Source organism: Blennius ocellaris (assembly GCF_963422515.1).
Source record: "Blennius ocellaris genome assembly, chromosome: 7".
Lineage (NCBI taxonomy): Eukaryota > Metazoa > Chordata > Actinopteri > Blenniiformes > Blenniidae > Blennius > Blennius ocellaris.
Window position 1 is genome coordinate 6,322,137 of NC_137656.1, and position 24,061 is coordinate 6,346,197.

A 24,061-nucleotide genomic window follows, 5' to 3' on the forward strand; every position below is an offset into this window, starting at 1 on the left:
ACTGGTAACATGTAGAAGATGCCATCTGACAGGGCATAGAGCCTGTACAAGAAAATAACTTTAAACTTGATCTGAAAATAGTAACTACAGACTATTGATGTTTTAACTAGAGAATCCACCAATAACCTGGTATCATCTGTGTGTTGTGGTTAAAACTCTTGTACTTTCCACCTCAACTAAACAAGGACATTTCTAGCGCAGTACACCTCCACCTTCAAATACAGGCTTTGACAAGCTTGTTTGTGGTCTGTGGTTAAAATGTGTTTACAGAGGGGCCCAAGGGGGTTTTCATACCTCAGCTGTTTGAAAATAATAAATCTTAGCTGAGCCCTGCAAATGCCTCACAACCTTTCATATTCACTCCAAACCAACAGCATTTCATCTCGAAACACAGCAGCAGCGTAAAGCTGAGCACGGTCCAGCTTTTTCTGGAGAACGGAGCAGACACACCTTCAGGCTGAAGGAGCACAGATCCAAATGTTTCCACTGGTCAGCTGAAGGCGACAGAGGGAGGAGGTTTCCCCCCCAAAATCAAATATAACAACCCCCCCACCCACCACCACCACCCCAATACCATCACCACCACCACCACTTCCACCCGGTTCTCAAGATCTCCCTTACTCCACAATAAACTTTCATTTTGGAAAGTTCTCTCTCTCTCTCTCTCTCTCTCTCACACACACACACACACACACACACACACACACACACACACACACACACACACACACACACACACACACACACACACACACACACACACACACACACACACACACACACACACACACAGTGAGCGTCATCCTGTCCTGCACGGAGCGCTTTCCCCCTCCAGTAAACTCCGCACAGGACTTTATTGTTCTTTCCTGCATGCGCGCAAAGGGGAGGCGGACAAGCGCGCAGGTGGAGCTCTTTGGAGCGTCTTTTTTTCCCTTCCATTTGTATAATTTTGTATTTCTTTTTTCTTTTTTAAATAAAGCCTGCAGACATCTTCTTGAAGGGGGGGCTCCAGAGAGAAGAGGAGACGGGACAATGACAGCGACCTGCAGACGGATATCCCGGCGGTGATTATTATTTTTGGGTTGGTTTTCCACGCTCGCCGCGCACAAACCTCAAGGAACACCTGGGATGGAAAAAGTTCATCCGGACTGTCGTAAAAACTCCCGGGAAAGAATGAAGTAACCGCTATGGAGCCGGACAATGCCCCGCACTCCAAACTCACATCCACTGGAGTCGGGGGGTGAGTCGAGAGAAACTACTTCTTCTTCTTTTTTTCTTTTTTTTTTTACTAAATGTATCAAATTCACGTTCAACACTGTGCGTAAACGTGCGCGTCACCGCCGGATTTATGAGAACTTACTGTTTTTTTTTCTACTGTGACTGAAACTCGTTAAATAGTGTGTGCTGAGATCATGAGCAAACAAAGTGTGAAGTTATTTCTTTTGAAGAATCACATAAACTCGGACAGGTGGGAATGTTTTAATATGTTGGTCTGGAAGCCATTGTTTTATTCCACACAGTGTAGTCTGCTGTTTACGGCGCTTGAAATTGTGTCTTTGCAGCTTGTTTTAGAATGAAGTGCCAAACGATCTGGGACTGATTTGAGGGAAGATGTATGAGAGGAGGAGACCGCCTCCTCCTCCTCCTCCTTCTCTCCTCCCAGCAGTTCATCTCAGTCAGCTGGTTGGTGCCTGCTCTCACACTGGGAGGAGATATGTGAGAAAAAACCCAAAACGTTGCATCATATAACCCTGCCGCTGCTGCGCATTAGTAATGTGCTTTAACATTGATTTCTCTCCAACCATTTGCCATGTAAAACCACAGCTGTTACATTTCAAAAGCCGAATGCGGTTGAAACCACCTTTCTTTTATTTGAGCCAATTTCAGAATGTCATAACTTTGGTTTTCCTTCATGTAGCTGCCTGACAATCGTATGCATGGTTCCATACAGCCAAATCATTTGTGACAACATTTTTTGAATTATGATGCGTTGCATCAAGTGTCATCAGGTGTGAGTTAAAGTAGGATTCTGACTAAATGTTGAAACATGCCAATCTGAGACATTCACTGAACTTGTTTGCCTCTCAAAAAATAAGGAAAGGGTTTACGTGAACTTTTTATTAATTATGTGTTCTCTAATTTTACCAAAAAAGTAAAATAACAACAAAAAAAACCCACTTGATTATTCTATATCTAATGTCTTAAAAGCAGTCAAAAAGCAAAATCGGTCCATGAGGACAAGCAGTTGCAAAGTAAATGGGGACGACAATACAAGGGATGTTAAAGTTCTTCATCAAATTGACCTGAAGTCAGTCTGTACGTTTATTGGGCTTTCTATCAGAAGTCTGGAAGCTTCTCCAAGCTAGCATCAGTCACCATGTGTTTTAATTTCTGGTTAGATTTCCTCTTCAGACTCTCATTTTATTTTACTTTTTTAATCTCAATCAGGAAGTGGATCTGGATATTATCCAGGAACAGCATGAATTAATAAAGTTTCTTGGATCAGGGGTGAAACATCTTCCAAGACATGTGAAAAAGTTGAATGAACCAGATTCAGTTGACGTGGTCAAACGAGAAAATGTATAGACGTATGGATATAAAGGAGAGGGGATGTTGGAGATGGAGCTGTGAGGCTGGTGGGGAAGAGGAAGACTTCAGAGAAGATTGAAGGATGATGTGAAGGAGAACATAGAGATTGTGGAAGGTGGAAGATCCAAAATATCATGAAATAGTTAGCTCTTCGTAAAACAAATACAAATAACCCATTGAACACCCCTCTGCATTCACAGACCTTCGACATTAACTTGTCAGTGCTTCAGTCGATTACAATAGTAACATACAGCATTGGTTTTCACATATCTAATGATCATTTTGCAGTATCTTTTATTATTGCCTCATATTGAGTGTGAGAATGTCCTCGCTGTGGCTAACATTTCTGTCTACGTCTCATGCGAGCAGCTCTCTCCTCTACACTTCACCTCTCCGAAAACATTTGACCCTAAATGCTTAGTGAGGTTTATGGTGTTGGCATAGTCCCACCACATACACCACATATATCACACGCAGTGTTGTTGATGTTTTCACAGCTGAAGAAGTTCAAACTTCACTGCATTTTTGCTTTCCTCACAAATCTCAGTCCCTGAGAGGAGGATTTTAGGCTTCAGAGTGTGGGCAGAATATATACAGTATGCCTAAATGAGACATGTAGAAGAATATGAACAAAAGCAATTACTTAAATAGATATTTCTTGTGTTTTATGTTTAGATTATGTAACTATTACAAGCACGTAGACACACATTCCCATGGCAGTCTAGTCTGACAGCAGGGGATAGAGGAAAAAAAAACCTTATTTCAAAGTCAGTCTGTCAGTGGTTGACCAGTGGTTTCCCGCTGGGCTCTCTCTAAAACCACAAATGTAAAGGATTTGCCCACTGCTGCTTTCATTATGCCACTTGTCACTGAGCGCATGCCACTTCAAACGGCCCTGCTCGAAGCAGGCGTCCAGTTTCGTCTGCTGCTTTTACCCAGATTATCAGCGCATCGTCTCGGTGATAGCTTGAATTTACACTCATCTGCAATAATTTAGCACCTTTTAGAGCAATATCACCTCTATCTGTGAGTAATCAACACTCCCCCCTTTTTTATCACTTATCTTAAGATATAAATGTCACAGAAAAATCAATGGTGGCAAATTTGCTGTTTTATTGCCAGACGTTGGATGATAAATGGCACTTTTGTCATCTGAAGAGTAGACCTGTTCCGATTCCAGCTGAAGGATTACATGGCCTTCTGAAAGCCCCAGTGGAAACGTGCAGGTGGAGATAAAAATACAGGGCCGGTTCATGAATGGCCTCTGCATCCATCACCTTGAACGGTGGCTTTTTAAGGTGATGCAGTGTGTCTTTAAGTTTGTCAGGGGGAGCGGAAGCTTATCTTACAAGATAAGACCCAAGCCTGTTAACTTGAGACAGATGTTCTGATCACAGTGTCAACAACAGATTAAATCACCATCGTGGGTGACTTCCAGGAGCTTTAGTGTACTGTATCTGTTTCATCTTCAAGTTGCATCTTCTGGTGCTCTTCTCTGAAGTCAAAACACACATAGATAGGGCAGAAAGCTTACATGATTGCAGAAGGCTAAAAGAAGCCCTTGATAATGTCGGAGGAATAGCTGAAGAACAGTTGGATTCGGCGCATCAAACTTATAATGGGCCATATTCAGATGCATAGGATCTCTGAAGGGGGCTGGATCAGTGACGTGACAGTGGATTAACCTTTAAATGATCACAAATATTATATAAATATCAAATATTAATAATAAATATTTTGTCAAGTAAATATTTTTGTGCAAAGACGTATGCTCTGAAAAAGTTTACATCTTTTAATATCTTTTCACTCAGCATAAAGTTCGTTATACAAAAAAAATGGGAACAATTTCATTATTAACCTTTTCTACCAAAGCTTCCTGTTGCAAAATACAGCGAAATGGCACAAAACTAAAATTTGCTCATTTGCATCTTTTTTTATGATGACAGTAATTCACAGTACAGATGTCCAACTTTCTGTAGCCTACTGAGAAACTAGTGCATCACATATTTTCACACTGCTTTTCATTATGATGAACAAAAGGTTCCCAGATCTTAAACAACTTCCATTGGGAATTTGATTTGGGGGGGATTCCACCATTTCCAGATATAAACATTAATGTTGTCATTGAACTTCTGTTTTTTTAAGCTCGATAAAGAAGCTGACTATTGCTATCTTCATTATAACTAAACAAACCATCAGTGCTTGTAGAGGCAGGGAAAGAGACAGAAAAACAACTCAACCATCCATCTTCCGTAGCTGCTCTATTCAAGATAGGTCACAGGAGGCTGGAAGAAATCCCACAACATCAAGTAACCCTGGACAGGTTGCCAGTCCATCACAGTGCTTTCACAGACAGATAGACCCAACATGGAAGGCAGGGTCGTACCAAGTGCATTCACATGGAGAGAACATAAACTCCTCACAGAAAGGCCACACAGGTTCAAACTATTTCTTGATTTGAGGTAAACACTGCAAGAAAAGGGTGCTCAGAGTTAAAATGCTTGCAAAAAATACCAAGCCGTCGTCCCAGAAAGCCAGGAAAGAAAATCTATTTAAATCATATAACAAAGTCTTTAATTGAATTATTTTCTTGCTACAACGATCATTTTCATCCACTGGCCACATGTTCAAGAAATGTAAATACTTGGCTGAGGATATGGGATTATGGTTTAATTTCTGTTAATGCTTTTTCCAGACCACTTTTTCAGGACATTCTTGTATGGGAAAGATAAAAAAAAAAAAAACATGTAACTTGACTATCTATGTTTTTTTTTTTTGTTTTTTATCTCTGTACTCTTCAGGAGAGCTCTCATTCTTTGGATGATACTAGGTTGTATCTTCTCTCTGAGGCTCGCTCAGGCACAAGGTAAGCACACTCTGGACAACTGTGGTTAAAATGTGTTTTTTCTTAACAATCACATCGAGTTACTAATGATATGTTTCACGATTATACGATTCATTCTCAAAACCACTGTAATACATTGCTTTCTTTTGCAAAGTTCAGCACCTTCCTTTTGCACTGACTTCTTTTATGAAACAAATAACTGAGGATGGTTCAAAATACTTCCATCTAGTGGCAGAATGATGGTGAAGATGTTCAATTTTCTCTTTCTCAAGGTCGAGGGAGGATGCAAAATAAAAATTGTCATGCGTTACAACTGCTCGAAGATATGCAGTGTTCTTTATTTGACAGTTTTGTAAATTTATATTCTCCTCAAATGTCATTATATGAAACTGACATTGAATTAAGTCATAATTGATTTGTAAGATGTTGCACACTTTAAGGTATGGTATTGACAATATATAGCCTTTAAAGTTGATCATATCAAGGTGTAGTTGAATGGCAGAATGAGTGTGTCAAAACTATAAACCAGAGGTGACCAACCATTGACCCGTGGGCCAACTGCGGCGAAACAAGAATTACTTCAAGTACCGGTGATATGAAGAGTCACTTGATCGCAAATATCCTGAATATCTTTGAGTTTTAAAAAATTTTGTTTGCACTGGGCACTTTCTTTAGAAAATGCTGACAGCTCGAACTTAACCAAGGCTAATTAAGGAAAAATGTTGTTGCTGGTTGGCAAAAATGACAGAAGGAAAAAGATGCGGGATGGTAACTGAGTGCAGAAATCTTCAGTAATAATGTCTACACTTGTAATGAGTAACCCTGCAGTTTTCTGTATGTGGCTCTCGGTGGAAAACGTTTGGACCCAGAGAGCAGGTGAGAGTTATCATATAGGCATTTTGTTGTGCTGTCAGCAGATAACCAAAGAAGACATAACATTGGTCAAGATAAAAAGATTCACTAAAGAAGCTTTTCCACACTTTGGCTCAAAGTTCTGGTGGTCTGTGCCAGCATTTCTCCCTCGTGCTGCCAAAGCAGGCAGAACAGCAGTAAACACTGCATTTTAAACAAGTTCATTTTGTGTTCACAGAAATAATTTAAGCACCAGATTGGAGGCCTTGAGGATGTACACACAGCAACATAACTTTTTGAACTCCACAACAATTCTGTGTTGCGGCAGTATTCTTGATGCCTGATCAGTTATGCGTTGGAGACAAATGCAGTGTTTTCTCCATGTTCGTGACCATGTGCAGCAAAAAGGCCATGGTTTTGATTCACCAACAACTCATTTTGATCTCAGATGGGCTGAACCGGTGACATTATAACCTACGAACCTATCAAGTTTGTTATAATGCAAATAGGTTTGTATACACTGTAAAAACAAACATCCAAAACTGCAGCACGCCTTAACTTTTTCCTTTTTTTTTCTTTTTTGTTTTGTAAATCTTCTGATCTGTAACCTTATCTTCTGCAGTGTTTCTCTTCCTTCAGGATGTTTGCAAAAATCTTAGCTTTGTATATGCCACTGCAAAAAAGGGTAGGCTTTGAAGACAAAACTTCTTAAAACTAGTTAAATGATCTGTCCATGCAGCAAGTACATTTTACTTAATAAGAAATACGATTTTAAAATCTAGATTTACTATTATTCTTAAAAATAAAGGACTAAAAATAGGTAAATAACTTTTCATACAAGCCAAATCATCTATCATGTTTAAAAATGCCAAATCATTTGTAGTGCACAAAGTAGTTCACTACCATAACACGAAGAGCAGAGAAGGATCAGTCACATAACTCATAGGGAGAGTTGATATTCCGGCTATATTGGGCAGTTTGGCACAAAGATTGGCAGTGATGCTTCAGATTTTAGCTTCGGGTGCAAGCCAGCAGATGTTATTGTCCATATTATCATAGACGTGCAAAGTGCTGAGTATTCACTCTTGAATTTAACAGCGCTTCTCTAAGTGCCTATTTACTCCACCATCATTTTGAGCAATAGTGGAGTTTCTTAGCATTCCCAATGATGAAGTAGAGCGGACCAATCACAGCCCTGGTGGTCTTTGAACTTTTCCTTGTGATCTGAACTGTGTTGAGCGTGTACGTAGATGGAGGCTGTTGGAGCCGTGCGCAGCATCGATGGAGAGGCTGTTAGGAGGAGGCTCACGCCAACGCACAGCACTCCAATATCGTTGGATTAAAGCCTAACTTATACTACTCCACTCAATCAGACTGCGTGATCTCTGCAGCCTTCAGCAGGTCTTTGAATTTGATGCTCATGCTACTTTGATAGCGGTGACCTAGATATCTTTCACTGCCGCATCCCGATCTACTCGCTCAGGTCTCGGCGAAACAGCAGCTATTTTCAGTGAAAGCTGGCAGAGGATCTTCTGAGAGGCTCCTTCTGCCACCTCTAATTGAGACCTTTTTGGATGGGTTTTATTCACTGTTTGATTCATTAAGAGGTTTTCAAAAGTGATGATCGATGAAATGAGCATCCTGTCAATTCAGCCGCTGCTCATCAGCTTCCATTGGAAGATGGTAGGAGGTGGATGTCAGCAATCATAGCTGAATCAAAAAGCAGACTCATCCACGGGTGTAAAAGTTTTGAAAGAGTGTTGTGTTAAAGTTCAGGCTGATGGAGATGGACAGGTGAGCATCAAAATAAAACAGGAAGAGACGAGATGTGTAAAACTTGACGAAAACACAGGAGACCTGACAATGGGCTGATATTTTCTGCTTCTTCCCCTTGAAATGACTGTGGTGTAATGAACAGAAATACTTTGGTTTGTTTACCATTTGTGATATTGTTTCCTATCTAGATATCCTTGCAGTGCACTGCTCTCATTGTCCGTGCTTCAGAAAGAATATAAAATGATAGCTGTGTTTCGTGTTAAGTTTAATAAGATGTTTATCAGTTAATTCCTGACGAACCTGCAAACAATTTCTCAGTCTGCAGCGCTTCCTCTCTCCTTTGAAAAGACTCCCACGCCTTGATGGTTTAATGAAGGTGTTACACGACCCATCAGTCACGATTCGCCGAGACTACCCTGCTTTCTTTCAAGCGCAGCTTTTCATATCCTGACTCATCTGCGCATTCATGTCTTCCACACTCAGCTTCCTGTTATTCAACTTACAGCCCCTTATGTGCACCTTGCTGGATTCGCTGTCAGTCAAAATCTGCCAGATCTTATTCAATCACAAGCCTTTCCCTGCTTCGTGATGCCTTTTGATAATGCCAGACACTACCTACCCTGATAACAGATTCTGCCAATTCCTCTGTAAGTCTGCCTCCATCAGATGTAATTTTCCTACTCGGTGTCTGGAGATTTTTCATAGCCAAGGATGTTTGACTTTGCCCATGCTCTCAGATCCTAACAAGGCAATAATTTGGTGCTTTGCTGCAGAAAGTCAATCTGTAGGAGCAGAAATCGTCAAGCCTGTTTCTTGGATCGTTTGTAAGATCAATGCTCACGTGTAGTGGAAGTCATGCATATGGAAAGTGACAGTGCAGGACTTTATTGCGTCGTTTGTTGTACGGTGACGGCCGAACTCCGCTGTGTTAAAGACACAGTCCGGGCCCGGGCATGGCGCATCGTTTCCCTCCGCATTCATCACAGCTTTAACTACTTGTTCACACTTGACGTCCGACACCAGGAGAAATCTTCACTGTCAGTGGCCACAGCCCATGACTTTATGCTTGTGTCACAATGTTAATGGCCTACATATTTCCCGCGCCGCAGTGCGGTATAGTTAGAGCAAATTTGGAGGTTCAGCATGTCATCCTGGAGCTAATCCCAACCATCCTCTCGTTGACAGCTCGTCTTTCAGTGCAAGAGATTGAACTTGCAACCCCAGGGTGACTGGCTGCGCCTCCGCATCCAAGTCGAGCCCGAACCCATCCAAGCAGGAAGCCAAGCATTTCAAAGATAATGACCATGATAAATAATTCAGAGGGAATAAGAAAGACATAAATTCTGAACACTTGGTCATTTGCGTATTAAACGCTGATGTCCCCTTCGCTCAGTCAGACCTTCAAAAAAAAAAAAGAAAAAAGAATCATACATTTTAATGAGGGGAAGTAAAAGTTTTGCCGAGACAACTTTTGACTCAGACCTTTAGTGATACTTGGTGGCCAGATGATGCATTCAGATAACTTTTCTCTCTGAAACCACAAATAATTGTTATTGACATCATTGAAACACTTTCTGTTTGTGCACAGCCCATCGTCACAAAACTTTGTTGAAACTTGTAAAATGTAGATAAAGCCACCTATTTGGTCCAAAATCACATAAAGACAGCATATCCAATGCTATCATATACTGAGTAACACGATTTAGTATAAAAACATTGTATTTGGAGAGGTTGATTTGTTCAAAAGTAAAGATGAAGAAGAGTGTGATTGAACTGAGGGTTCAACCACGCACAAGTTTTATTGCTTTTTCTATGTGGGCTATCCACCCTAATCATGATTAATGCTACTTCACCAGCAGACACACGTTAATGCTATATGGAGAAAGTTACCATATTTGGTCACTTCCAGCTTTTTCTTATTTCTTAAAAAGTTTTATTGGTCAGTTTTTACACAGTTTTACACTTCCCAGCAGATTTTATATAGATATCATTTAGTTGTGTTTTTGAGATTGGAATTAGGTTTTAAATTATCCTAGAAAAATCCAAGTGTAGAGATTCTGCCTTTCCAATCATTTGAATGATACCAATAAGGGGTTAAATAATGTTATTTTAATATTTCTGAAGTCAGAACTGGGTTTTCACATTCATGAGGTCACTGGACACTTTTATTAGTGCAGGTTTTTATATTACAAGAGCTATTAATGGTGGAAGGATTTGTCATGCACAAATATGTATCCTACTTGTATTTGATTAATTTCTTTATTTAGAAATTTACAGTTGGATCTATATATTGATTAATGCAAGCATTTGACTGAGTCAAGCACTTTCCAACAGCCAGTCATATATATTAAGTCTTTCTGTACATCTACACAGAAACTCTTACGAATACAAATAAAAAAAATCCCTTATATATTCGAAAGATCCTACTTTGTCAGTACTGTACGACCGCTATTACATTATACCAGATTATGATCTCTTATTTTTTTAATTGAAGCCTCCTGCATAAGCCTTGATAATACTTTTTTGGACGAATAATGTAATACACAGTCTCAGGCTATATTACTTTATTGCCTCAGAAAGAATAAACATAAAAGTAAAAATGTGTCAGCTACAGCATAAACCTTCAAACTGTAAAGTTATTAAATTAGGATTATTTTTTTTTACACTCAGTATTGTTGGTTTTCACCTAATCAACATAAAAATTAAATTTTTGCCATTTTTCTCAATTTCTGATATGTATGATGAAGCAGTCTGCATTAACAGTACATTATTAACAAAAACATAGTAGTGTGCGGACTTGTGTCCTTCGTTTTGGGCAAAGTTGTGAGGTTCTGATTCAATTCATCGCGGCTGTGATGAAGCCTAATATTCTCCCATCTCATCAGGAGGTCACACAAAGCCTCGGGCAGCCCACCAGGCCGTCGAGCACATCACACGTGGAAAGAACAATTTTGTTCTCCTTGTACTGTATTAACAATTCAAATCACCGCCATGCGAGAAAAAACAACTGAAGATGGTCTTTGTTCTCATTCTGGCTCCTGTTTGATGTTCGTTTTCTATGGTTGAGTGTTTCTGTCGGGCTGACTTCCCTCTGCCTGCGCTCACTGGGTCTATACTTGTTTCTCGAGCCGCAGTTGCTCATTTAGTAGTTTATTTCTGTCTTGCCAACATTTGTTTTGTGTTAATCCCGTAACGGATGGATATTTTCGATTCATATGCAAACTGTTAGCCTCTATGTTGTGAATACCGAGAGGATTTTGGATGTGCCGATTGACCCGAGATGATAAGTTCTTCTTTATTTTCCAGCCTAAATAATCAAAACAAAAAGCCTTTGTTCGACGATAGTGCTGGCTTGAACTGCTGCCGAACAAAAGACAATTTAAATCCAGGCATATCTCAGTTTCTAAAGCTGTGGATGGTATGCTTGTGAAAGCAGCTTCAAGATTAAAAACAAAACAAAACAAAACAACTGTTGTTTCTGAAGTTCTTGATCTCAGGGTCAGGACCACCAGCCTGGATTTCAGGGTCAACAAGTACATCAAGATTTTGGGAAGGCGGTCAAAGTTTCCTCTTTCTGTTTCTTCTTTAGTTTCATTTGGATTTTTTTTCTAATTCAAACACATGCTGTCTTTATCATTCCCCTGCAGTCAAAAGGTAGCTTTAAATGTCAAATTGGCTTAAAAAAAAATGCAGATTTATAGTAAAGAAATCCTTCAAATGTCAGTCTGTCACTTTCTACCCTGAAATGTGGAGTTAATGAAACCTCTGCATGAAGGTGTGAATCCAATTAGGACTAATATAGAGAGCGCACAATGCTGCTGAACGTTAGCCACACTTTTCTCCCGTGAGATGCAAGTAGCAATTAAAAGTCTCCCGAAAAAAACACGTTAGTGCGCTTTCATGAGCCCGGGCCCTGCTGTCAGCGCAATCATCTTCAATAAGCAGGTATAACGTGTGACGGCGCCTCCGTCTGCGCACTAATACACCTCTAAAAACCCCACTGCCGGCTTCTCCGGGGACTCACTCAGGCTCCGTTTCCTGAAAATGTTCTAATTAAGACTGATGTAATGATTGCATGATCTGCACCAATACCCAAAAGTAAAAGGCGACGTGTGACCCTATATGGGACTTTTAATAAAGCCTTTTAAATGTATTTTTCTACCTTTTAAACTTGTGAACTCTCAGTATGGCATGACTACGTTTTAAATGATCACATTCATTTCCAAGTTAAGGCAGATCAGGGTCCTTGAGTGGGAGATCGATAATAAGGCCCCGTTTACACAACGTTTTGTGTAGAAACACTGCTATTGCACCTGTGCAGCTTGTCGTACCAAATAGTTGTTCTGCACTTGCGCAAGTTGATGGTCATTAACGACAATGGCGGTGTCTGGTGTCTCATGACTCCTGGTCCATATTCTCATAGTTGAGAGTCAAGAAAAACTGAATAGAATGCAGTGTCACTGCAATTGTTAATGTTTACATCTTATTGGTCTTAGCACACGTGTGTGTGTGTGTGTGTGTGTGTGTGTGTGTGTGTGTGTGTGTGTGTGTGTGTGTGTGTGTGTGTGTGTGGTGGGAGTTTACAAAAACATACAAACACCCCCTACAAGAAAACGGCCATTTTCCACATTTCTGCCATTTCCATGTAAACAGATATTGTTATCAAAACACTTTTTTTTCTCAGCAAAACTTTTCTGAAACAAAAACGAACAAAAGAATATGTGTTTCCACTTGAAACGCTGTTGTGTAAACTGAGACTCAGAGTCTTACACAAATGTATACCATATCTCCTCCTCCATTAGCTTCTTGGACACTCACACAAAGTTTTCAACACTAACACACATGAGGCAGAAAAGGAGTCAACATGTTTCTATTTTATATGAGTTTTAAAAGAAAGATATGATGATTTTGAGTAAATAAATTATAATAGATGATTTCTCCCTCCTGTTTCTCTGAAGATATAGATATTCTACAGCAGCTCGGACTTTATGGGAGAAATCCAGGCGGGTCACCATCTCCAGGCGCTCGACTCGTCCCGAATGGAGTCATCCCCTTCAAGTCTGGAGTTATCCTCACCCCGAGGGCACGCATCCAGGTCCCTCTGCACACCGTTCTACCTGCTATATACAAGCCCACCAACCTCTCTGTGATTCTCAGCATATCTGTTCACCGATTCAACAGTGCCTTCCTATTCTCGGTTGTGTCGAAGAAGAGGAAAGTGCAGCTCGGGGTGCAGTTCACGCCGGGGAAGGTCCTCGTACACATGGGGCTGAGGAGCTCGGCGAGTTTAGACTATGAAGTCTACGATGGCCAGTGGCACAGTTTGGGTTTGGACATTCAAGACAGTCGAGTGTCCCTGCACACACTCTGTGGGAGGAAAAGCATACAAGCAGATTTGTATTCGCAAATAGAGGAGCCCCTGGATCCAGAGGGCTCCTTCCTGCTGGGTAAGACAATCCACAACTCGGTGCCATTCGAAGGGGCCATCTGCCAGTTTGACATTTATCCCTCTGCTGAGGCAGCTCATAACTATTGTGATTACATTAAGAAGCAGTGCAGAGAAGCCGACACGTATCGGCCCGCCTTTCCAGCACTGCTGCCTCTTCTTTCCATAGACCCAAACATTACTGTAACTCCACTCTCATTTACGGAGGCGTCCAAAAAGGCTCAGACACCTACTTTCTTTCTGATGGGGGAAAACACCAGGACTACAAATGTTATTACAACCGACCGCTCACCGAGAATAACATCTGCGCATCAGACTGAGGCCAATCCTGAAGCCATGTCTGTTTCTACACCGGTTCATCCAGAGATGGAGAGCCCATCTCAGTTTGCAACTCAAACTGTTACACCATCTCTGAGGATCAGCACGATGCCAACAATCCCACGTTCACTGGCCAGGGAAGGCTCAACACAAGGGAACACCAGTTCTCCAAAGCCTTCCGGGGACAGTCTGTATTTACTCGTTTCCACGAAACCATCCGAGATGAAGCCATACTTCAAGACCACGGTTGCTTCTTCACAGGGGTCTCCTTCGCATGCCTATCCAACTCATAAAAAACGGTTGGCCACAGAAGACCCAAAGAACTCAGAGCCAACAGTCGCCAGCATGCAGGATGTGAATCCCACCGTCACTCCAGCTGCCACCGACGGCTTTCAAACATTCGACCTGGAACCGACCCAGTTCTCGCTGCTGGCTGGACCACTTGGGCCAAAGGGAGAACCAGGACTGCCGGTGAGTGTGTCAACTCTAAACAAGCACAACTCAAACCATGTGTAGCATGTGTTAGAAGGACAGATTGCTGTATTTATAGCACTGTGGTATTTATTCTATCAATGAATGCATCATGGTTTGGGGTATTTGAACTGTAAGACACGCAGGTTTGAACTCTTGGCTCTGGGATCACAATTACAAGCTTGTTATTTGAATGTTAGTTTCTTGGTTGGTTGATTCAATGACATGTAAATACTGATGCATTCCCTGATCATACTTCTGGCAATGTTTTAGGTTTGACTGTAAAAGTGTTGGCTGACTTTTCCTTTTCTTGAATGATCAGTTGAGCTCCGAGCTTGCATGTGATGTGAACAACTTTCAGTCCACACCATGCTGGTGCTAATTGGTGTGTGATTTTCATTGGAGCTGCATATAAGGAAACAGTCTGCCTCATAATGGCACTTTCCATGTTAATATTTGTTTTAGAGGAGGGGCTGCCAATGAAGTGAGAGATTCTTCAGAATGAGTAGAGTTGAAGTCAAACAGGGATGAAGCACAATGAACTAAATGAGTTCTGAGTTTCTGAAATGCTTTCGCTTGAAACGTTGTCCTGTACACAGGGCCTCTGTGAAACTATGTTGGTATGCATGTAGCAACATGGATGTACCAATTTCCAGCATCAAGTACAAAGTGATTTTAACCTTCATGGCCCAGGAGAGTCATTATCATCAGCTCAGCATAAGTCGGGCTCCAGAAACAGGTGTAAGCATTTACGGTTCTGCATGAAGCATCTCCCTGTGAAATTGCTGATCAAATGATTAAAAAGTTCTTTGACGAGCACAAGTGCACAAGAAGCATTTAATCTTGACGTTCATTATATGGTGTATTTGGTCATACTCATGGTGTTGCCCGCTTTTGACACTGAGTCTCTCATAAACACTCTGTGGTTAACCACATTTTCATTAGTTAAAAACTCTGTTTTCAGACTGTATCATGTTAGACTAAAAACTATATTTTAGGGACAGCTTTGAAATCTTTGGAAGTATGTCGAAACCACAGCTTGTGTTGTGCCCTTGAGACCACTGAGAAACCATTGAATATCAAGCCCTGCCCGATGTAAATGTTACTGCATAGTTACTTTGTTATCTAATGGGTCGGACTGAGCAGAGTAAGTCAGGTATGTAATTTGTAGTTAATTTGCTGTTATGCCTTTCCAGATTTTTTACAGACTTCTTATATTTGGTCTCGCTCCAGTGGGTTCAGCTTTATGTCTGTGGATTATAGGCTTTCATGGAAGACTAACATTGATCTTCTCAAAGGAGGAGGAATGATTTTGATAATGAACATGACATGACTTTATCCAGAACATGACACATTGGGACGAAAAAACATTCACTTTGATAGGAAATATAAGGAAGGGGGGACACATGTAATGGTTACATAATCAAGTAACTACTAATCAAGGGATTAGAGGCTATTTACAGATCTGAGTACAAAATGCTTTTTATATATTCACATCAATGAGAGGAGCAGCTAATAACCCTGCAAAATAAATGCTTCTGAGTCATACTCAGTTAGCTTCATTCTCCAGGATTTTATCCACTTTTTTTTTTTTTTTAAACTGCAAGTCTAAGTCCAGGCTTCTTTACCAGAAAATCCCCTGAGTTGAAAGGTTTGAAGGTCGTATTTACACCTTCACCTCACAGACAAAGAAAGACCAAATATTTTGACTCATGAAATAGTTATAAAACTGAAAAATCTATGTGCTTGAACTGAAAAGTTATTTCCGACAAAGTGATCTTGTCTCAAATTATAACCCAGGTCCATATTTTTGAGTCACGGATGCATTTTATTCACAAACCGCCAAAGTTTGGCGATCGTGTGAACTGCCGCTCTGCCTCGGAGTCGACCCTGGCAGCGACTGCGGCTCAGACTGCTTATCATGTGTGGAGAGCCTGATAGTTGCAATCTAAAGAATCTACAATTTGCTGAAAGCCTTTTGGCTTTTTAGAGTATTTGCTGGCTGAAAGAGGATAATTATTGCTCATGGTCCTGTCCAAGACAGACAGAATTGCTCTATACATCTGACATTATTACAGTAGCCCAATTTCAGCTGCGCTGCCTGGAGCCGTTTCCAGGTCCACTTTCCCTCTCCTCTTTAAATTTTGTGAGCAATGGGAAAATATGGAGCAGAAGTCGGGGCTCGAGCAAACTCAGGCTTCTCAAATTGACCCCTCATTAAATTTGACCTTTGAAGGCTTTGCTAATCCATGTATGAAATTGTTTTAAAGCAAGCTGATGCCTATAATGAATGCATTTGGCTGTGTTTGAGACCGGTGCCAAGCCTCCTTGACAGTACAACGAGTCAGACTTACAGTCTACCAACTGCAGAGGTTTGGGTCTGAAGTAACAATGGTCAAAGGAAAGAGCGGGCCGCAATCACGTCTAATAAGACAGCCCCATGCCTGCCAGCATCTTGCTGACTGAGTGCAACTCACAGGTAACCCCACTAAAAGTGTGGTCAGAAATACAACAACTTCAAGATGTTTTCATTATGTATTGACGACCTTCAATGGAACTTTGTGTTTCACGTTGGAAACCCAAAGCTTGCTCTTTACTATTGAACGCCGTTCAAGAACAAAAGTCAGAAACTCTGTACTTCCCCATCTGTATTAATAGTTCTGTTTCACTCTGTCCCTTGACATCTTTGATATTTTTCCTTTTTAGGGCCTTCAAGGACTTCCAGGGTTGCGGGGAAAGCCAGGCGAGAGAGGCCCAATGGTGAGCATGTCCCACTCCCGTTCAACCAGCGACATATTTCTCATTCGCCATCTCACAGATCCACAATTTCCTCTGTCCATCCTCACTTCTCCTACAGTCTCTCACAAATTCCTTCTAATCCCCATGATTTCGCTCTTATTATGGAGGGATTGTACCATTAGCTGTACACTGATATACCAGCCCTCGCAGCATTTTTTGATCAAGCCTTCAGTGACATCTTTGGATTACAGAGCATTATTCAGCCAGACGTCCGTTTGCTTTGGCTCTGGCTCTGATCACGCTGTGCTTCTCGCTGCCAAGGTCCATTTGTAAATCTGGAGAGCAAACAACCTTAATCTACAAATCTGTGGGCTGCCAATGTAAAACTAATTGAACACATAAGGTTGGTATTAGTTGGACGTGGAGGAAAAATAGGGTCACTTTACATGGTGTATTTATATGCTATACACCAGAACAAGTGTTTTATGTCTCAAAAGTAAACATTGCTGGTACGTGAATTAGACACAGTCCTATTTTTACATCAATGTGTACTTGCAGTGTGCTGTACTTTTAATGTATGAGTCCTCTGGTGCAATGTTTTCTCATTTTGAGGTTCAGAGTGGACGTTTAGAACTGAAAAAAAAGATGGTGCAGATGTTTGTTTAAACCTTGTGTTTTCTGAGGAAATACAGGAAACACAGAAGCAGGGTTTACTCAAATGAGTGTTGGGGGGGGGGGGGGGCTTCTCATCACCTTTCATGACCCCAATTAGGATATTTGTCTCTGGCTGCTGTAAAATACCTCATTTTATACAATGTATTGCAAAAAAAAACCCTCCATATTTGGTTGCTGTTTGCAGAGCCAATGTGTGGCTGTAGGTCGCTTGTGCTGCATTGAAGTGTGTATGTGTGTGTGTGTGTGTGTGTGTGTGTGTGTGTGTGTGTGCATGTGTGCGTGCGTGCGTGCGTGTGTGTGTGTGTGTGTGTGTGTGTATAATCTACCTGCTGTGGCCCACTTTGCAGTTGGGCCTCTGGGGTGGGTTGTGGGAACCCAATCTCTTTAAACAAGAAAGAAAGAGTTCTTTGTCCCCATCTTATTAAAGGCATTTAAGACCCTGTCTAGAGCTCAGTAGCTCTATCCAGTAGTGCACGAACCTCTATGGAGTTCATTCATCATCAAGCTCCTGAGACCAACTTGCAGGCCACACTGACTCAGAATTCATAGGTTAGTTCAGTGTTTTCATTGACTGTATTTGTGAACGTGAGTGTGAGTTTTCCTGGGTAGTTCACATGACTAAAAGGGAAAACCGCAAAGCTACACACATGATCTGAAGAGAGCTCACAGGTGGACCATGTAGCCAGTAAAACAGTCTGGATTAAACAGGACATTTATTTGACTGTATATCTACAATTGATTTCATCTAGTGTGCCACATGTTTGTTTTTGTTTGTTTTTTTTATATCCACCAAGGATGTAATAAAATCTTTGGCGTATATTTATCTGTTTATATATGTCTATTAGCAAGATTACATCAAAACTACTGCACGGATTTTGTCACAATATTCACCACATATAGATATTAGGAACTTGGAATATTCCATTAAATTTTGAAGGTGATCAGAGTCTTGGTTAGAACTTAATTATACAGGCTTTTAAGGATTACGTCAAAACTACTTGAACCTTAGGTGGACGTCAGTAATCTCTGATTGCTCGTGTTTTGTTCTGTTACCTTGCAACTTTTGTTGTTGAAATTTAAAAGGCTTTACTTTTAAAGGGTAACACTTTTAATACAATGCAGCCCCGTTGTTGAGTCTTTGTCCAATATTAGCAACGGCAGTGTGACACCATGTGCAAATCCATCCGCCCATCCATCCACGCATCCATCCATCCACGCATCCATCCATCCATCTATCCATCCAACCATCTGCACCAGTTTTCTCCAACTTACCCAACTAGACTCAATCCCAGCTGTCGTTGGACAAAACAAACGTACACAGTCAACTTAGAGTCACGTCTTTGGAGAAAACCAAAACACACAGACACATACAGGAAAAACAGGAAAAACTCTTCACACAAAATCCCCCGAGCCCACACTTAAATCAGGGACGTTGGCTGGAGCCACTTCAGCAACGTGCTGCATGCAGTTATGAACTGAGCAGTCAAACTGTTGTGGTTTCAAATGTTAAAAAGAGTGTGCCAAAGCCTTTTAGCATAGTGAGATTTGGCCTCATAACAAGTGTGGACTGAAGACAGGTCAGCTTAGCACCACCACAGAGCCATGCCTGTGTAGTTTGTGGTTCAGTATTTGGCTGAGAAAAAAACCAAGACCTTCCATTAATAAGACATTTTCTGAATTGTATCATACTACTTATCTCAGTTCAAATTACTTTCAACAGACATCTTGATGTAAAATATCCAATGTCCAGGTTTTTTTTTTTTTTTTTTTACTTAAGCTTACCAACATGTTCTGGTTTTATCCAGGATATTTTTTCTTTGGATTGAGGTTGTTCTGTCTTTGATGAAATTTTAAGTATTTCAAAGAGTCTTTATTAGGATCTTATGTAGATATTACATGGAGAGGTTTGCAGGAAAATAGTTCAATGTGAAGTTTATCAGACCCTCTGTGAGCAGTACAAAAGTGACTGGAAAAATAGGTGTTGATTCTTATCACCCAAGCAAACCACGGCACACCTAGGCTTTTACCGCTATGGCGAGCTGAACTTTCCACATGATCAATGCCTCACAAATTGGGACAGATTATTAGCACTAGATCTATGGAATTTTCCCAGTAATGTTGCAAGTATTTGACTAAACTGTATACATTTTCTGCAGAGGTTTTGTCTACCAACTGGGTATTTTAAGTTATTAAGGGCTCTATCTTTTCAGTGCATATGGCCAGTTTTTGATTTAAGCTACCGTACTTTATATTGTCTTCATGCAAAGAGAGAAGAGATTACAACAGATCGACCTGAACAAAATCATTTGAAGTTGAATGGTCACATTAAAAAAAGTAATTTGCACTTAGTTAGTTAAATTTCCCAACTCTCAATAAAACGAAGAGTTGAGTTCCTTTAATATTCAATAAATTGCATAATCCCCATGTAAAATATGCAGTGTTTCCATGCGTGCAGGCCAGAGAGCATGTCAGGGGTTTTGCTCTGGGTTAATGGCCAATAAAAACAGTAGCGCTCCACGTGTCACCGCTGTAAAAATCTTTGGCCCACATCATAAACCTGGTCACAGCTCTGGCACCCATCTGCCCTTCATCTGCAGCCCTATGTGTGTGAAAGTGCGTGTGTTTCCGTTTGGCCTTTAGCGCTCCTGCATTGATAATTTCTTGAGATGTACCGCAACTCTCATGGGAAGCTGCTTTCAATAATCACGCTCGATCTGCATTTCTTCTCTTATCGAGGGAAAGCAGGAGAAGGAAGTGACTCAGTCTTCCCATCCACCTCGTCTCTGTCGGGACATCACCCGCCCACCTTCTCATCAGCACCAGCCACTTTACCATGTATACAAGAATGCACTTTGTAATACTCCGTCCTGGCCACTTTATTTCTCTCCTCCTGCCTTTATATCCTATCCGGAGATAATGCCTTCCATACGTTTTAATATCGAGTGAGAGAAAGGAGGACCGGGCCTGAATAGAGAAGGAGGAGGAAATCACTAGATGAGCTTCTGTTAAGTGTCTCCATATGTCCCGTGGTGAGTGACTGCGAGGTGAAGAGGTCCGGTCGGTGTGAGGGGAGGGAAAGGGAACAACTTGGCTTGTTTGACTCCTTTCCACAGTGTGATAATAGAGCAGAGACAAATAACAGAGACAGACACTGGCTGGATGATCCAACCGTACACTCTTCTGTCCTTTTGACACAGAGTAATAATACACCTCACTTTCACATCCCACTTAGGTTGGGGGGGGTGGTCTCCCTTCGCAGCCCATGGAAAATCTGAACAGCTAAGAGAGCGGGTAGAAAACCCAGTAGCTTCCTGTTTGGGCCATTTCAGCATGTTCATTGCTTTTAAATTGTGCTGGAGAAGATTTTCCATGCTCAGCAGTTCATCCCGGTTCCAGACTAGTGTGCAGTTGAAGCAGAGGCTCCCTCGATTGGATGCCTCAGGAAGTTGTGCCTATAATTTTCTGAATAAACTCTCTCTGATGGCTGCTTGGATTTATTGTCCCTTCAGTTCTAAAAAAAAAAATTTTCTTTTTTTTTTCTTTCCCTTCTCTTCATTGTATGCTCTCATTCGTCTACCCACCTGGCCCTACTTGCAGGAGATGGTCCATTCAGATAAAATATTTGGCAGGGCTAGTTCGGTGAATTACAGTAAAGCACATTATATATCACACACACCAACAGTTTGTGCCACACAGCTATTGAGGAACACTGGGTGATAGATGAGTGGCCTTCATTTTGTGGGACCCCAGAAACCAATGGAAAAGTGAAAGGATGAGGGGAAATCACATCCATATGTCAAAAGTTAGACAGGCAGGAGACATCGCATGCCTCACAGAGCACCTACACACAAACACAAGGGGCACCTCGAGGCACTGCCTGACCTGCCCCATAACACACTGGCAGTGGAGAGAGACCAACATGTGCATACGTCTGTGAGCACCTCCCCCTCCACTGTTTGAAATGGACGTCTGCTTAATGAACCCTGTGATCACCTTACTGCTCTGTCCTCCCTCATCATGTGGCTCTCTGTTTTCAGGGTCCCCCTGGCCCTCGTGGAAATCCTGGACGTCCTGGACTGCCTGGAGTGAAGGTATAAATCTAACAGCTCAGTCACATTATGACAACTGGCATTTGTCCTCCTTTAGTGAGTGAAAATCATCAGAATGGGCTTTAAAGATAGCCAGATTATGATCAAGTCTTCGATTTGTGAGCCCAAAAAGTCGATGGAACAATTCAATATACAAACTATATGCACTACTAACATAGAAATCTGTAGTGAATAGTATAAAGGATAAGACTGAGGCTCTGTTTTCACAACAATGATTCAAGTGAAAACCGAAAACTTTCATCGCATTTTACTTAACAATGGAGCTCAGAGACACTGAAACATAAACCTTTTGAACACAGCTTCCAAGGTGGAACTTTATGAAAACACTCCGACTCCGATTGTCAGTGACAGAAACACTGCTACTGCTCATGTGCACCACCGCCATATTAAATTGTTCTTTAGCACATGCACAAGTAGAAGGACAAAAACAACAATGGCAGTATGCAGAGTCGCATGAAATAAATATGCCACTTTTGTTTCAGTGCAGTGGTAATAAAACATTTTAGATTTGGTACCACCTGTGTACCACCTTGTATCACCTGAGAAAATGTTGAGCTCTCCAAGTACCACCTTTAAGGCCGCTCTCAGCATACAATACAATGCTTTACTCCTGATACGAGGACTATTTATTGATTGTTTTAGACCGACGAAGCTAGATAAATAAATACGTAACATTGCAAAAATACTTAAGGGTGCAGATTAAAAATAACAGGTAGGTGGACCATGATATTCCTGTTGAAAAATATAAAGATAAAAACACAACTCAGTAATGCTAGTGAATATTCATGTAGATGGAGGCCAACTACAGGACAGAAGACATTTTAAATTTGACGTTTTACATATTTATATTGATTTTTGCGCCTAGTTTTCAAAATTCAATTTCATACACTAGTTATAACTTTATTCCATATACCATAAAGTTTTTTCGAACTTCAGGTGCACTTCACTCTCTTCATATAGATGTTAATTTTGCTTCTTATTAGTTAATTGATGTCGAAATGTGAGGGTGCCTCATTGTGACTGACAGCTGCTTTCTGTGACGCTGTCACTTACAATTGAAACACTGCTGGTTTTGTCTCACACTTAATAAACCAATTATTCTGCCTTGTCAGTTCTTCACATGAAAGTGATGTGAAAGATGCTGTTTTGCTCAACCTCTGAAGAGGAATAGAAAGTGTTTAGTTTTTTTCAGTTCCAAACAAAAGTGAAACTTTGAACACTTTCTGACACAATAAAAGGTTGATCAAGTGAAGATAAGAATGTATAAAAACAGGATCAACATTATGTGGTGCACATGGTTATTGGTGACTTTCAGCAATAAAACTACCAAGTCAAGAGTCAGAGCTGGACACATTTTCAGTGGCTCAGTTGTGTTTTGGTGGCGTTGTTGTGTAAACACATGCCTAAAGCGCAACAAAAGTTGACCATTTTCACTTGAAATATTCTTTGTGTAACCGTGACCTTAATACCTAAAAAATGTTTTCATAGTTTTTTACTTTGTCAATTTTTAATGCTTTTGAAAATGACGTTAAAAAAACGAAACAAATCTGAGCCTTTAACAGAGATGTTGCTATTCTTGAGAAGTGAGACATTTCCTGAATGGGCTGGTCATTACTTTTTTTTACAAGGTTTGTACTGTGTTGCACCTCACACTTTCAATTTGCTACTGATCATATTTTTTTATTCACAAAAAATCTGATTTATTTGCTGTAACCCTCCCATATATTTAATAACCTCCTCCACCAACATGTCCATTTCCACATTTTTGTCTTGAGAATTTTACAAATGTATTTAAAAAAATATTTTTTCTAAAAAGAAAATAGTTTTCTTCTCCCTTTTATGAGGATTTCTTCTTAAAAATGAATTTTGAAATCGTATCCACTGAAGTCTTTGATCAAAGAAGATTTAGAAATCACGAGAAATTACCTTTTTAAAAAAAAAAGTGCTAAATTGCAGTACAAGTGTGCAGATTGATGATCTCTGTGGTTTATTGAAAGTCTGTGATCTCAAAACAATTATTTTTAGCAAGTCATACTTCATGGAAAATGAATTTTTAAATGGTGTAAATAGACAAAACACAATAAAAATACATAGCCTGATAATCCCTTTTGCTCTATTTCAAGCTGAAGACAAACAATTTGATTGCAACATGCCTGGTGGTATTTTTTTCTTAATTATCTAGGGTTTGTTTGGGATTTCACATAGTTTTGTTTTCTGAGGTCACATCCCCTTGGGTTCTTC

The 24,061-nt window shown here is 40.7% G+C and overlaps 1 protein-coding gene across 1 annotated transcript in view; it reads left to right on the forward strand.

The window, feature by feature from the left end:
* The first annotated feature begins 1,116 nt into the window (after positions 1-1,116).
* Positions 1,117-24,061, forward strand: part of col27a1b (collagen, type XXVII, alpha 1b) — a 75,403-nt gene continuing 52,458 nt past the window's right edge. Inside the window, exons 1-5 of the mRNA XM_080499597.1 lie at positions 1,117-1,240; positions 5,391-5,455; positions 13,021-14,297; positions 17,004-17,057; positions 21,749-21,802. Of these exons, the coding sequence (XP_080355723.1) occupies positions 1,188-1,240; positions 5,391-5,455; positions 13,021-14,297; positions 17,004-17,057; positions 21,749-21,802 (1,503 nt within the window). The 5' untranslated portion in view covers positions 1,117-1,187. The remainder of the gene's footprint in view (positions 1,241-5,390; positions 5,456-13,020; positions 14,298-17,003; positions 17,058-21,748; positions 21,803-24,061) is intronic.